At 36.9% G+C, this 16,120-nt stretch overlaps 1 protein-coding gene across 1 annotated transcript in view; it reads right to left on the reverse strand.

Moving 5' to 3' along the window:
• LOC105991126 (probable ATP-dependent RNA helicase DDX60) overlaps window positions 1–16,120 on the reverse strand; it is a 64,931-nt gene that overhangs the window by 29,218 nt on the left and 19,593 nt on the right. The window contains exons 11-23 of the mRNA XM_013023717.1: window positions 15,819–15,847; window positions 15,660–15,775; window positions 14,754–14,914; window positions 11,963–12,215; window positions 11,205–11,371; window positions 10,553–10,708; window positions 9,293–9,442; window positions 8,093–8,212; window positions 7,427–7,522; window positions 4,255–4,370; window positions 3,323–3,456; window positions 3,106–3,215; window positions 253–357 (exon numbers count right to left, since the gene is read on the reverse strand). Coding sequence (XP_012879171.1) covers window positions 253–357; window positions 3,106–3,215; window positions 3,323–3,456; window positions 4,255–4,370; window positions 7,427–7,522; window positions 8,093–8,212; window positions 9,293–9,442; window positions 10,553–10,708; window positions 11,205–11,371; window positions 11,963–12,215; window positions 14,754–14,914; window positions 15,660–15,775; window positions 15,819–15,847 — 1,713 coding nt within the window. The remainder of the gene's footprint in view (window positions 1–252; window positions 358–3,105; window positions 3,216–3,322; window positions 3,457–4,254; window positions 4,371–7,426; window positions 7,523–8,092; window positions 8,213–9,292; window positions 9,443–10,552; window positions 10,709–11,204; window positions 11,372–11,962; window positions 12,216–14,753; window positions 14,915–15,659; window positions 15,776–15,818; window positions 15,848–16,120) is intronic.

The raw sequence follows: 16,120 nt of genomic DNA on the forward strand, positions 1-16,120 counted from the left end.
TATGGTCTTGTTTGTGATCATTTGGGTAAATGCCCAAAAGTGGGATTGCTGGGTCATAGGGGAGCTCTATGTAGAGTCTTTTGAGGAACCTCCATACTACTTTCCAAAGTGGTTGAACAAGTTTACTCTCCCACCAACAATGCAATAGGGTTCCCTTCTGTCCACATCCCCTCCAGCACCTGTTGTCCACATTTCTTCTTCTATACAATATTATTTTGATCCCTAACTGCTAATTCCATGAATATTGTTTACCTGGGCCTGAGGCCATTCCTTCCAGATTAGACACATAGTATCATAAAGCTGAAGGCTTTCTCGAGGAGAAAGGGCAAGATCAGAAGGGAATCCATATCTTTCTATCTGTATTTAAAACAAAATCAAAATTGTTAGCACTCTATTTTTTTAATCTTATCTTTTAATGTTGTCCCTCACAATCACCATCAGGAACCCAAAGACACTTCAGGGTGACAAGGCAAAATGTTTAAATAATGTTAGGTGCTAAATGCTCACAAAATACTTGAATCACTGGAGAAGGGGCCAAAAGTTCACCTACCAAAAAAACTTTCATTTGTTTACTAAGACATTTCATTAGTGTCATTTTCCATCGACTGTCTTCACTATTCAAATCAGAGGCCTGGGAAGCCAAAAGGTTAGTGGACTCTTTAAACTACAAGTTACAACCTCTATTCTTCCAGTGAAACTGAAATCAGTTTAATTATGAATGTGACTATTTTTATATGTATCAAACCGGGTTAAAAATAACAAATATTTGTTTAAATTCCAAAATAGGAAATGGATGAATTTCAAGACAAAGGTTCTTGGCCCACCTTCAGGTTGGACCCCAAGGAACTTCTTCCATTGGCACAGGTTACCAGCTTCACAGCCAGCGTCTTCTAAATGTATCTGCCATACCTTTAAGAGGACACCTCCCCCCAAAAAATCCTTTTCTCAAAAGTTTTATTGTAAGATCTTCTACTAGTGTCTATCACTACTACTGCAAATGAATCCCATGTGAAACCCTAATTATGAGACACTGTGTTTCAAGGTCTTCTGCTTATGCATGCTATTCTTTGAGCCCTTTGTGCTTTAGGTTAATTTTCAGACAGAGTCTCCTGTTTTGTTTAATTTGATTTGTTTTTCCAAACCAGCAGCCTCAGACCACAATTCTGTTAGTCACATATTCCTTGTAACTGGGATTACAAATAGGTACCACCAAGCCCAGTGATTCTGAGATGTTAACAGTATTGCCTATAGATTGAATGTTTACTTTTTTTTACCTCCACATTCTTTGGTGAAAGGTAATCGCTAATATTATATATAAACACAACCTACATACACAGATGTCAACCCAGATTTCAGAATAGCCATGCCTTTGCATTTGTTTTTCCTTGCATCCCTGACAGTAGGATCTAGATGATCTGAAAACTCACGGCAGCATACCCTCTGCCAAAGTCATCTGGGGTCAGAGTGTACTGTGGTACTTCCATTGCTTTCCAGTTATTCCATTAATAGCTACTGAGAAGAGAGGGAAAGCACTCTGACCAAAATGATCATTTTAGCAAGTACTCTGAACTACAACAGTCCCTGCTTCTTAAAGATAGCTTGCCCTGGAACTGCCAAACAACATGCAAAGTGAGAAGAAAAAAAAAAACAGACTTAGAAAGACAACAACAGATTTTTCTCTCATACATGGTACTGAAATTTTATAAAAGTAAAGAAAACATAGAAGGGAGATGAGTAAGGGTGATAAAGGGAGAAGATTGTATACACATATGACAAGCTCACAATCAAAAAAGATGGGCACCAGCCCGGAGCCAGGGGCTCATGCCTATACTCCTAGCTACTAAGGAGACTGAGATCTGAGTATCACAGTTTGAAGCCGACCCAGGCAGAAAAGTCCCTCTTATCTTGAATAAACTACTCAAATACACACACACACACACACACACACACACACACACACACACACAGCACTGTGGCTCAAATGGTAGAGCACTAGCTTCTAGCACAAAATGGCTCAGGGACAGCACCCAGGCCCTCAGTTCAAGCCCCAGGACAGGGAGAGAGGAGGGTTGGGGGAGAGAGGGAGGGAGAAAGAGAGAGAGGCACAAGTGGTTCACATCTATAATCTTAGCTACTCAAGAGGCTAAGAGGATTGCAATTCAAAGCTGGCCCAAGCAAAGTATGTTCCCTAGACTCCATCTCCATAATCACTAGTAAAAAAGCGGGCTGTGGATATGGTTCAAGTGTCAGAGCACCAACCTAGCAAGCAAAATGTCCTGAATTCAGATCTCAGTACCACCAAAAATGAAAAATTAAAACTTTTAAGTAAAACTATAAATAAGTCATTAGGAGAGGAGGCATTAGAAAGAGGACTTGAGTAGGTGAATATGACGAAAAGATATTATGTTCATGTCTGGACATGTCATGTCAGTGCATGGCTGGAAAGACACTGAAGGGAAGAGTTTGGGTGTCATGCCCAAACTCTTGTTCTAATCACTATCTGAAGAAAGCCATTAAACACTTAGAAAGATCAGAACTGTGTTTAGTAGACTAGCAAAATGTACAGTCTATTTAATTTTTCAGGTTTTAGAAGAAACACAAACTACTATGTAATTATTATTTCAATAGGAAATAGAAGTATAAATGAACCATGGAAATCTGATGAGAGATGGCAAGGAAATCACCATGAAAATTGATGAAATCCTTCTGCACTCATCCCTCAATGGCCAGTTGAAATCTTTTCATTGTGACAAATACCTTGTTCTTGCTTAACCTAATTCATAGTTGTCTTTCCCATAGCTGGCATGAAAGAAGGTAAACAGACAAATGGAAGTTGGAAAAAGGAAGTGGGCAGAATAAAAAATTAATAAATATAGTTCATAGAAAATTTGAGTTAAGAGGTTGGAAGTTTTGTGGATCCAGATGCCATTGAAAAACCAATGAAACTGTAAGTTTCTTGTCCATTTAAGTTTCTTGTCCATTTTAAAATGAAGCTTGATCTATCTGTTATAGTGACAACCCAATAATTCTAATAAATATCAATATGGCAGCTTCTCAACGACAAATAACAGTCATTCCAACAATGTGGTCACAGTTATTGCTTACATGATCGGTGGTTAGTGCAGCACATGGATGATAATGATCAAAACAAATGTCATCATTTTTTACTGAGCAGATATACTTCTCTAAATCATTATATCTCTCTCCATACAGCACTGAAAAAGGAATAGCAGGATTTTTCTAATTCATTAAAAGGTAAGGACTGGAAAAATTTTACAGTAGAAAATTTAAAAAATAATGTAGATAAGTATTGAAAACATACCAAGTCTAACTTTATGTGATTGTTGTATTTGAAAGTTGTTTTTGGCGTGGTTGCCAGCCTTCGTTTCAGAAGCAATATTTGGTTTCATCACACTATCTACTTTTTTCCAGTAATGTCTGGTTGATTGTAGCCACCTTAAAAAATAAATTTATAGAGAGCCAGAAAATGGAAAAAAAATTCCATGAAAATCAAATCAGTTGATAGAAAATGTCATGTAACTTTCAAAATCATACATAAGGGTGTCAACTCTCAGGTCAAACTATCTGAGATTTAAGTCCAGTTTCCTATTAGGTGTGGCTCACAGTTGAGTCACTTAATCTTTCTCTGTTTTGTTCCCCCATGTCTAATATAACTACTTGTAAGAATACAAGCAATAGAAGTAAAAGCACTGTTAGGTCATACTAATTATGGCCATTGTAGCAAATCATAAAGCTTGCATGAATTTAAAGAAATTAATATATGCAAAGTACTTAGAATAATATATGACACATAGGGGAACAATAAGATCGGTTGCAATATAGATGCTGATCGGAGGCAAAAGTCAAGTTTAATGACAAGAAAGGAAGGAAGGAAGGGGAAAAAAGAAAGAAGATAAATGTCTAAACCTCTCTAAAAAGTGAGATAACTACTTAAAATCCATTCTATCACTTTATTTTTTGGTCTCCTAGTAAAGCACTCACACACACACCAAAGTAACAGATATCTATAATGTCTCATAGATCTGAGGTGAAATTTCTTACTTCACTGCAGATATGGCTTGGGGAGATCTCGGGGAGCTTTCTTTATAGAGGTGACCAGCACCTACTAGAAAGTGCTAGCAAGACAGTGCCTTGAAGTTATAGAGATGAGTTATTAGTTAACCAGAAAGCTATGAAACTTTCAAACATTTGAGACAGGCAAGTATTCTATCCAAAGTAGAACTCAATTCCTACTCGACAAGATGTTCCGGGTTACTTATCGTAGCCGAAAGAGCCAAAAAGGGACATCGGATCATGACAAGGAGATGCTCCCAGATTTCGGCTCCAATTTCCCCACCAAGACAATGAACCTAGTACAGAAAGAAAAGAAAATCACTCAATCGAAAGCTAGATTTTAAAATAGCAAATGACAATAACACTTGAAACCATCATAGAACACAATAGCATGCATAAGGTGTTATGCATAGACTCAAACAGACTGATTAAGGGAGGATAAGGGAGGAGTCCAAAGGTGGAGCAACACTGAACAGCTAATGAACTGTTTATCAAAACAAATATCAGAAATCTGAAACAGACATGGAGCTAAGAAAGAGCAAGCAGATGCAATTTTTTTCACTTTCTTTTTTTGTTTTTAATTGTGAAAATACTGTACAGAGGGGTTACAATTACATGGGCAAGATAATGAGTACATTTCTTATCAAGCATTGTTGCCTCCTCCTTTGTTTCCCCTTCCCATCCCTTCCCATCCTCCCCACACCCCCTACCCCCCACCCCCACCAAAGTTGTAAAGTTCATTTTTTGACATAATGACTTGGGCCCACCTGTATCCCTATTTAAACAATTTGTTTTTTCCCTTCCCCTTCACAAATTATACCAACATCAAATACAGTGAAAGCAGGGCTTATACAGGGGGGAGGGACATACAAAGCAACAAAACAATCATCTTATAAATATGTTAGAGACAATTGCATGAAAGAAAAAATATTTGAATACTTAACTTGGGGTTCATTTCCCTAACATTAACTTATCTGACCTTTTCTGCTTGTCTCAGACATATACTAGTTATTGCAAATAAGGGAAACCATGGGACCTATGTTTCTTTGGGCCTGCCTTACTTCACTTAATATAATTTTTTCCAAGCCTTTCCATTTCCTAACAAATGGGGCAATGTCATTCTTTCTGATAGAGGCATAGAATTCCATTGTGTATATATACCACATTTTCTTGATCCATTCATCTACTGAGGGGCATCTGGGCTGGTTCCATATCTTAGCTATGGTAAATAATGCTGCAATAAACATAGTTGTGCTGGTAGCTTTAGTATGGTCTTGTTTGTGACCATTTGGGTAAATGCCCCAAAGTGGGATTGCTGGGTCATAGGGGAGCTCTATGTGGAGTCTTTTGAGGAACCTCCATACTGCTTTCCAAAGTGGTTGAACAAGTTTACACTCCCAGCAACAATGCAATAAGGTTCCCTTCTGTCCACATCCCCTCCAGCATCTGTTCTGTTTTTACATGATAGACACTGAATATAATAATTGCATCTGTTGCTATAATCAAGAACTCTAATAACAATAGATGCAATTATTATATTTGATGTCTATCATGTAAAAACAGAAGTCTATAACTTGAGGGTAGGGAGGGAAGGGAGAATAATAAGGGAAATGGTGGAAGGGGTGATATTGATCCAAGAAGCATTGCACTCACAACATCACTTACAGACTTATAACTTCTTTGTACAACTTCTTACCAATAATTTTTTTCCAGTCCTAGGCCTTGAACTGAGTGCTGTCCCTAAGCATCTTTTGCTCAAGGATAGCACTCTACCCCTTGAAACACATACCACTTCTGGCTTTTTCTGTGGTTAGTTGGAGATAAGCATCTCATAGACTTTCTTGCCTGGGCTGGCATTAAACCATGATCCTCAGATCTCAGCCTCTTGAGTAGCTAGGATTACAAGTGTGAGCCACCGGCACCCAATCCAATAAAATTTTTAAAACTGAATCATCCTATTAACTTACACTGGCCATGCCTATATTTAAACAAGCATTGAGAAAATCCAGTCAATAGAAAACCTTGACTTCTGAATTTTCCTCAATTCTTCCACCAATTCGCCAATAAGTCCTCTGTGTTTTACTTTCAAAACTTGTGTCAACTCTGTGCGTTTCTTTCCATGTGTACTGAGTCACGTACCACATCTCCAGGATATTGCAACTGTTCACGTCCAGCTCTTCTTACCCCTACATCCTCCACATCTCAGTTAAAGTGATCTTCCAAAGATAAACTTGAGCCACCAGTGGCTCACAGCTATAATCCTAGCTACTCGGGAGACTAAGATCTGAGGATTGGTTCAAAGTTGGCTCAGGCAGGAAAGATCATGAGACTGTTATCGCTAATAAACTACTCAGAAAAAAAAAGCCATACGTGGCACTGTGGCTCAAGGGGTAGAGCACTCAAGAAGCTCAGGTACAGTGCCCAAGCCCAGAGTTCAAGTCCCAGGACTGACTAAAAAAAAGATATGTTTGATCTGCTTATGTCCCTAGTTAAATTTCCTCCCCTTGTCAGATTACAAATACAAACCTTTTAATTATATGTAAAATGCCAGGGATCATTTGTGCTCTCCCCCATCTTTCTTTCCATCAATACAAATGAGCTTTTTGTGTCCTCCTTGAGCATAGTCTTCCCGGGACAGAGCGTTCATAATAATTATTCCTTTTGCTTAAAGTAATCTTTACCAATAAAGGAAGCACTACAATAACTACTTTACCCTTACCTCAATCTGTGGGGTGCATTTTAAAATCATTCCTTCAAGAAGACTTGTCTGGTCCTCATTCCGGAACTGTCATCCTGAGCCACTCAGCCCTTACTGTAGCCATGACTATACGCTCTTTCTCTCCACAGTGTGTACTATTACAGGCTTATGGTCACATGTGTGCTTACTTGTTTGAACTGTCTTTCTCAAGTAAACAGTAACTTCATGCCTGGATATTCCTAACACTGATACAATGCTTGACACTGAAGGGCATTCGTCAAATATTTGCTGAATAGAGGAGTGCTGTCTTCAGACCACAGAAATACACTGGATTCAGGCAAGATTCTCAAATGCAAACCAGTCTTTTGTCTTCCTTTCCTTTCCTGCTGTGTTTCCATAGGATGTATAGATGTACTCTATAGGATATGTAGGTGTACTCTGTAGGATGGATACATAGGTATACTCTATAGGAGTCCATTTAAGAGAATCTTTCATTGAGACCACTATATGAAGAAAGTGTCTCTGAACTTCAGTCAAGTGAAGCACCAAAGACATAAGGGAATCAGCTCTCAAGCCAAACTACCTGAGATTAAATCCCAGCCCCCTAACTGTTAGCTGTTCAAGAGATTTCCAGAAACTTCACTTGAAACTTACCTCATCAAATATAACATATCTGATCCTCTTCACCCACTGTTGGCGGTGAGGAGATAGCAGCAGAATTTCAAAGCAGGCAGGCACTGTAACAAGTACCTAAAAATAAGAACATGATATGAGCTAACCATTTTGAGCAGTTACCATGTACAGAAGTCACAAAACTATATATAGGCATATGAGTCCTGAATGTATCTGTATTGAAAATACGAGAGAATGTTGCTTCAAAGAACTGGTTTTGTCAGAACTGTGATGAAAGATTCATGTGAGGCACACAGTACTTCAGTGTCACAAGTAGCATATGGTAAAATATCAACTTTAATGTTTAGATTCTCATTTGGAGGGGTGGTTGAAGGGATAAAGGCCCTGTCTGGCAAGAATGAGGTCCTCAATTCAGTCCTGGGAAGGAAGGAAGGAAGGAAGGAAGGAAGGAAGGAAGGAAGGAAGGAAGGAAGAAAGGAAGGAAGGAAGGAAGGAAGGAATCCTTTTAAGTAGAAAAGACTTCTTTTAAATGTCATAAAATTATACTTTCTTTAAAGCCGTCTGATTTTTCATAAATACAAGGAATTATGTTCACAAGGCTTTATAAAGATGTTGGATTCTGGTAAAACAGATAAATAAGTTTTGTTAGGTAATTTTATATCAAGCTTATTAATCTCCATACCTTACCTGACAGTTTAGGGCATCATGGCGATATTCTCTCGTAAAAACACCACAGAGTGCTTCGCCACTTGGCAGATTTTTGGTATAACGGTGCTGAACAGTGGCTGCCACTTGATTAACAAGAGCCTAATTGAGGAAATAGATCCATTAGTCCTATCATGAGGACAACAGGAACTGAGTGAAAGGATGTCCGGCTTTGAGTGCAGAAAGCTTTCTTGCCCCTTTTCTCAACCCGTCTTTCTAAATACTGAATGCTGAAGTGTTCTCTTTGAGGCATTGGACAAAGCATCTGAAACTCACTAATAAACTCAATTCCAACCTAAAGTATAAAACAGAAAATAGAAGTATCTGCAAAAAAAAAAAAGAGGTATTGAAAACAACAACTATGCATTGCATAATACTTCAGTAACCAAGACTGGCGCTGAGAGGAACTGAGCCTACTCTAGCAGGAAGGGCAGCCAAAGTACACTGGGGCCTCTTCTTGTATATTTGGGTTCTTTCGCCAGGTTTCTGATTGCATGCACAGGTGGACAGAAACCTGCTCTGCATCCAGGGTCACCTTGCCAGTCAAGTCTACAACTAGTAAACATCCATCAACACTTTATACTCCCAAACGTAAAAATCTGTAGAGATGAAAATGCATTATGATCTGACTATAAGCATACTAAAATGGGACTTTTCCATATATTTTCATGTAGTGGAGAACATGCACAGAAACTCAAAATGATATGAAGTTGTGTTTTATTCTGATTTATAACAGAATAAAAGGGAGGCTGTATAACTTGTTCAAATTTTTAGTAGTTAAAAACAAACACAACCTCTTTCCAAAAGAAAAAAAAAGCAAATGGAGCCTCAAGTACCTCATGAATATAGAAAGGCCTATGCCCCAAAGTTCATACATAGAATTGACCTAATAACTCATCAATTTAGTGGCTGGATACCAGAAGGAGTAGGGATGCAAATGAATATGTTCAAGAAAGGTTATGCATATGCATGTAAATAGAGCAATGAAACGTGATAGAGGGGTGAGGTAGATCTGGATACATTATTTACATATGTGGAAATGTCCTCATGACATAAAAGAAAACAAGTCATAATAAAGAAAAGAAAAGAAATTGAATTAGATCTCCCCCTCTGAGCATGCGCAACAATTCTACAGCGGAGGTTCCCGAGTGACAGAGAACAGGGCTTGCGTCTGAGCACTACCTTTGTGGGTGCGACGTACACAACCACGCCTTCGTCGCTCTCCTTCAGCACGCGCTCCATGCAGTAGTAGGAAGCATAGGTTTTGCCTGAGGATGTTGGGGCGACGATTACTGCAGACTCGTAATTATCCACGACATCGAGAAGCTCCCGCTGCAGGGTTTAGAGCATCATTAGTGTCAATAGTACAAGCAACATGCTACCTGACAAATACAGTAATGCATTTCCAATAGGATTTTCTGAATCTCACATGGAATGATTAAGAGCTGCAAACACAAAAATCCTAAAAGAGAACATGAAGTATTCCTGTTATTATCTCAAAGAAGAATACAGATATCAAGATAGAGACAGACAGACACATAGACAGACAGACAGACAGACACTAGACAGACAGACAGACAGATAGATACATTTCTTTTTTTTGGGGGGGGGAGTCTGGTCATGGGGCCTGAACTTGGGCCTGGGCGCTGTCCCTCAGCTCTTCAGCTCAAGGCTAGTGCTCTACCACTTGAGCCACAGCACCACTTCTGGCTTTTTTTCTTTTTGCTTATGTGGTGCTGAGGAATCGAACCTAGGGCCTCATACATGCAAGGCAAGCGCTCTACCACTGAGCCACCTTCCCAGCCCTAAATAGATACAATTCTAAGGTATAGCCAGCGTGTATTTTTGTGACAGGGAACAAATGGCTTCAAGGAAGAAATCACAAAGACATTCATTTTATTTTGCTAAAAAATCAAAATCAAAATACTAAACCTAAGAAAATACTTCGCTCTGCCTAATGTATAGTCAGTACAGGCAACCATCCACAGATATTTATTTTACAGATTTTTATTAAAAAAGTATCTACAAAGGTGACAGGTGCAGAGTGTGAATATCTGAACAAATGTCTGTAACATTCAACTCCACAGATTTCTCTGGGCACAGTTCTATGTTTACACATAGGAAATCCCGTGACACAGGTAATCTCAGCTCTGTAGTAATATAGCTGTATGGCAGACATCCTTAAAACATATAATCTGAATATGCAAATTTATCAGATCCCTCCAAAGAAATTATCCACATACTAAATGTAAATTTTGCTTTCTTTTATGGGAGAAAAAAAATAGCCTCCATTTGGTCTTTTGAATATAAATATTTTAAATGACATAATGCAATAGCAAGAGCTCCAGGCCAATCAGAATAACTAGAACCGCAATTAGAAGAAATCCAAGAATTAACAGGTAATAAGAAAACACAAGATTTGTTTGCATTTACAAGCGTTACCTGCCATGTGTCTGGAATGAAATCTTGGACCCGAGGATCGGGATCTTTCCTTTCTTCTCTAACTAAATAATGGCCCATATATTGTAGTTGAAAGCGAGCTGGCCCAATACCCACTGAATATTTACTTTTCTTCTTATTATTTATGTCATCTGTATCCTATATGTGTGAAAAGACCATTTTGAAAGTGATTTTCAACTATAACATCATTTAATTAATTAAAATACTGATTATGAAGTTCCTCCAATGTGAAAACATTTGACTACATTTAAACTCCACAAAGGCATTACCATTTAAATCATGCCCGTAACTGTGAAAAAACTAAAAGACATCATGATTTTCAAATACTCACTGTGGTATTTGTGTCTACCACCTGATAAATTTTTAAATAAGTGAATTATCATACTATAGTTTAGAGCTATTTTATAGAATTAATTAGAGCATCTGTATTAAAGGCCTGCAGAAATTATATGGCATTTAATCCATTTGGACAAACAACTACTTTACAAGATTTCTAATTGTAAATTAATCCAAAATGGAGCAGCTGGAGTAATGAAATGATATAATTTTCAAAAAATTCTAGAAGAGATGACTGTCTTTGTATAACAACTTTAGTGCACTTAATATGAAAACAGAGCTATTTAAAAATTATTACCTGGGTTGGGTATAAAGAACTTGCCAACTCATCAAATCTCAAATACTTGAGGCATTTAGCTATAAACTTCCAATCTGCTTCTTGCAGAAGTTCTGAATATTTATCCACTAAGGACTGAATCCTTTTCATTATTTGAACAACTATACTTAAATCTTTTCTGATTTTTCCTTGGTAAAGAAAGAACAGTAAGGTCCTTATAAAGCCATCAAAGTCATAAACTTTATTAATTACCCAGCCAATCATTTTAACTAAACTCACTACCTTATTTGGCATTACTGGAAGTTTTGGGAATAGAGAGGACTAAATAAAATTACAACTGTAATTATCCATATTTATCTATACATCTACGTGAATTACTGACAAGTACAGAGCTAACGGATGGGGAAACAAAAAAATTATCATAGAAATAAGATCATGAAAGCTGAAGTTTGTAGACATTTATGGAGAGTAATAAATCTTTTCCCATTACTTTCATTTCTTTCCTACTATGTTAAAAAATTTTATGATTTTTCAATATGTGATTTAAAAATTTGCAATCAATTCTTGAGCCCTACTCTTCATCACAGATAAGAATTTGGTGTAATTGCTAGAGCCCTTCAATTCAGTACATCTATTCCAACCACCAGACCCAGAATTTAGTAATTCTGTATGCTCTTCCCTTCTGTTGATCTTTGCTTATTTACCACATCAGTACTGTCAGCAAATATTACGTTTGTCTTAATCCTCCAGTTTACCAAAATAAGCCAACAGAAACATACCTTCAGCTTTGCAGTGTTCTTTCCATGTTTTCAAACAAGCCATTAATCCTACCATTTCACCTTGAACTTTGACTGAATTACTCTTACATGATTTCAAAAAGTCTTCCAGTTTCTTTATTCCTGAGTTTAAATTCTTTTTCATTTCTTCTTCAATAGAAAGTGATAAAGCATTCCACTTTTGCTCATCTTTTTGTTCTTCTTTAGCAAGTAACCTCTTCTTGTTCTCTTTAGCAATTAATTCAGCCTTGGTCTCCTGCCCAAAAGGAAAGAAATAATCCTTGCAGCAAGTGGAAAATATTACAAGATAGCATCACTTGAATACAGTGATATTTTTCAGTGTATATGACAATTTTAACCATCGTCTCGTTCTTGAATAGACACACAACATCTGTTTCTTGAAATTAAGCTTCCTAAGATTAATTTTAATTAAATTCAAAACTTAAATTTAAAAAGTTAATTCAAGTTAGGATATACAGGCTCTCTGTGGATAATTTTCTAAGTTTCTGATTGGTATAGATTATTAATGAAAGAATAATTATTATAGAATAAAAGAGATACCAGATTACTCTTCTTTCTTTCCTCCATGGACCCACTCACCCTCTCTTTCTCTCTCTCTCTCTAGAATCACCCTTCCCTTCCCATTCATTACGTGATAAAGATATCTCCACCATGAAATCCTGCCTCTCAGATGCCCTTGCATCTGTCAAAATACTCATCAGAATGTATTATAGTTACAATTTTACTTATTATTCTTCCTCTCTAAATTGAGATCATTGAGAGAAGGCTTTGCCAAGAGCCAAGCACTTAGTCCACAATATCTGAGGAATAAATGACAGGGGGAAGAATTGAAAGAAAGAAGGAGATGGAAAGAGAAACATAAATCAATAATATTTGAGTTTTCGCAATCATTAATCTTACAAGTGGTTTCTCACATTGAGTCCACAAGATGAGACAGAGCCCTAGGCCTTTGTCCTGTGCAATGCTCACTTACGTTGAAAATGTAGATTTATGAAGCCATTGGTATGAAAATAGTGCTAGGGGTGTTTAATTTCTTTGACATAATTTGCTTAATTTCTAATAATGAAAAGGAGGAAAATGTGAGAATTCTTCAGACTTTATATTTTGTTCCATAAAGAATTTGTGCGGAGCTGGGAAGGTGGCTCAGTGGTAGAGCGCTTGCCTTGCATGCATGAGGCCCTGGGTTCAATTCCCCAGCACCACATAAGCAAAAAGAAAAAAAGCCAGAAGTGGTGCTGTGGCTCAAGTGATAGAATGCTAGCCTTGAGCTGAAGAGCTGAGGGACAGCACCCAGGCCCAGAGTTCAGGCCCCACAACCGAACCCCCCCCCAAAAAAGAATTTGTGCCATTTTTCTATTTTATAACATCTCTCAGAAACGGGGTAGAGGGAGGAGGACAAGGAGACTTTTGGTACTCTGAAATGAAAAAATGAAAGTTGTATTGAGTGGTCTCCTGGATGATAAAGTTGACAATAAAAAGGAAATGAAGATCATGGACATGATCAAGAAATAATGATCACATAGAAGAGCTAGCTGGGCTTCTTTGTGCTGATTAAAGCAAAAGTCAAAATGACCTCCAATTCTAGTTGGATTTTTGGAGCAGTTCAAGGAGAGATGCTTCACAAAAGCACCAAGACATTTGTAATTATTTTTTGATGTTACCTTGATTGGAATATAAGAGTTGTTTTTATAAATCTGCAAACTAATGAACCACCTCCTGTCCCTCAAACGTGTACTACCTTTACTTGTTAATTAGTCCAAGGTCTGGCAAGGAAATGACACACTTATCTGATCTTGCCAAAAAAAAAAAAGATCCTAAATAAAAATATTCAGAAGCCCAAAAAAATGTTTTTGCTTCCATTTAGAGGTTTCCATTCTCATAACTTCACCTGACTGATCTTATTATTTGATAAGGGAGACTGGAATCAGATGCATTTGTTAGGGATTTGTTGTGTTGAACTGTTATTCTCTTTAATAGAGTTAAACATTAAATCTGACTGTTATTGATAATAACTGCATTTCCCTAATCTCCAGCATTGAGGTTCACAGGAATAGACTAAATCCTAATGACTTGCCCATTTTATGAAAATGATATATCACCTTTCTCTAAAGTCACAAAATCAGCAGTTCTTGTAGGATTTTCTATAGTTAGACATTATTATTCTCAGAAATATTAGCCATTAGTTTTCACAGCATGAAGTGCTTAGTATTTATACCAAAAATATTTTTAAATTCTCATTACTTGTTACTTGTACTTCGTTGTCAATTTTAGATCTTTATATAAGATTAGAAAGAGACATCCTAAGGAACAAAAAAGGAAAGTTGTAAGCATTTACCCTCTACCAAAAAAGAAGTGGTTGATTCATTATTTAAATGCTTTGGAAAAATATAAACAATCTGTTAAAAGCAAACAAAAAATTTATATTTATTTTTGTGTCAACAACATGAAAAGGTTTTCACTCTCATTAATAAATGACTATACTTTCAGTGTTACTGAAACATTTTTAAATCTAAGCCTTTAGTCAATCTAAGCCTTATAGTCTTCTCTGAGTAAATGTACATGTTTTTATGTGTATAAAACTAGAAATCACACTTTATATTCAAGCTAAACTTCCTTAATAAGTAGAATGATATATATAGATAGGTAGATATAGATATATGATTACTTATATAAAAGGAAACATGCTCTCACAGAAAGAATCAGCAAGAGAATGAACAAATTCCAATTTCAAAAATATTTTCAATTTAAAATAATAGACTTTGTAGAACCTTACATGTTTCTTTATGCTCTTAGCCTCATGAAAATCCTTCTTTGCTTTAACACCTTGAGTTACAATGAGTTTGGAAGAGACTGATTCTAAGGAATTGCCATACAATCTTTGAAAAATATGATGCTTTTGCAAGGATTTAAGGATTTGAGGATCTCTGGATTTTGCTGGGGAAAAAAAAAACAGAATTAAAATCAGCAGCATTATTACTAATTCTTCACAACATACCACACACACATGCACTTCTTTTTCTACTATAGAATAATAATTTAATCTAATTAATTTGCTAAATGGAGATTCTTAAATCAAGCTATGTCTTGTCTGTAAAATAATTCCTTAAACTAAAATATCTTATCATGGCCTACTTCCCAAAAGAAAATGTATGGTGGTGCCAAGAAAAAGAAAAAAGAATGAAAGAAAGGATCTTGGCACTTCATCTGTCCTGTAAATCAGGCTAAGAAGGAAATGGAGGTAGAAATAAGAAGAAAACCATTTAAGACATCAGGCTCTTTGCATCACTGGACCTTGTCCTGGACCAAAGCCATGGAGTTAGGAGCTCGCTCTCTCTCTCTCTCTCTCTCTCTCTCCCTCTCTCTGTGTGTGTGTGTGTGTGTGTGTGTGTGTGTGTGTGTGTGTGACTGTAAGAAATGCAGAGATTTCTTAAAGTTCAAACCAACTTTCCTTAAAACAGCATCTAGCTATTGTGACAAATGCATATTTTGGATTTCTTAAAACACCTACACCTGGATGACAGTAAACCAAGTTTGAGTTTTCACTAATATCCTTACGTGCATTTAAATATGGATTTAAAAGTTTAATTTGTGGCTCAGAGAGTGATCACCTTCCATTATATAATAAAGACTAGAGCACGGAATAGATTTAAATGTGTATCAGCCCAATCGCCCAGCTCACCATTAAAGTTGGCCTTTGTCCTGTCATAATCATCACTGAGGGGTCTGTGAGAATGCCAATGGACAAGTTCATCAAATTCCTTTTGCTTAACCAGTGACATAACAATAGGGTCATCACTGCAAGATAAAAAGAAACAGATGCCAATTTTGAATCACATGCCTCCAAACATAGCACAGCACACATTTCATCTAAACAATAATAACGCTGAAAATCACAGCATCCTTCCCTCTCTACACAACTTGATGCAGATAGTAGAACCCAAAAAGCATTAGAAATAGAAACAAATGCATGAAAGAAAAAACATTTAAATACATATCTAAGGGTTCCTTTTCCTAACATTGCATTATCTGACCTTTTCTGCTTGACTCATACATATACTAGTTATTGCAAATAAGGGAAACCATGGGACCTATGTTTCTTTAGGCCTGGCTTACTTCACTTAATATAATTTTTTCCAAGCC

Source organism: Dipodomys ordii, unplaced genomic scaffold (genome assembly GCF_000151885.1).
Source record: "Dipodomys ordii isolate 6190 unplaced genomic scaffold, Dord_2.0 Scaffold4, whole genome shotgun sequence".
Lineage (NCBI taxonomy): Eukaryota > Metazoa > Chordata > Mammalia > Rodentia > Heteromyidae > Dipodomys > Dipodomys ordii.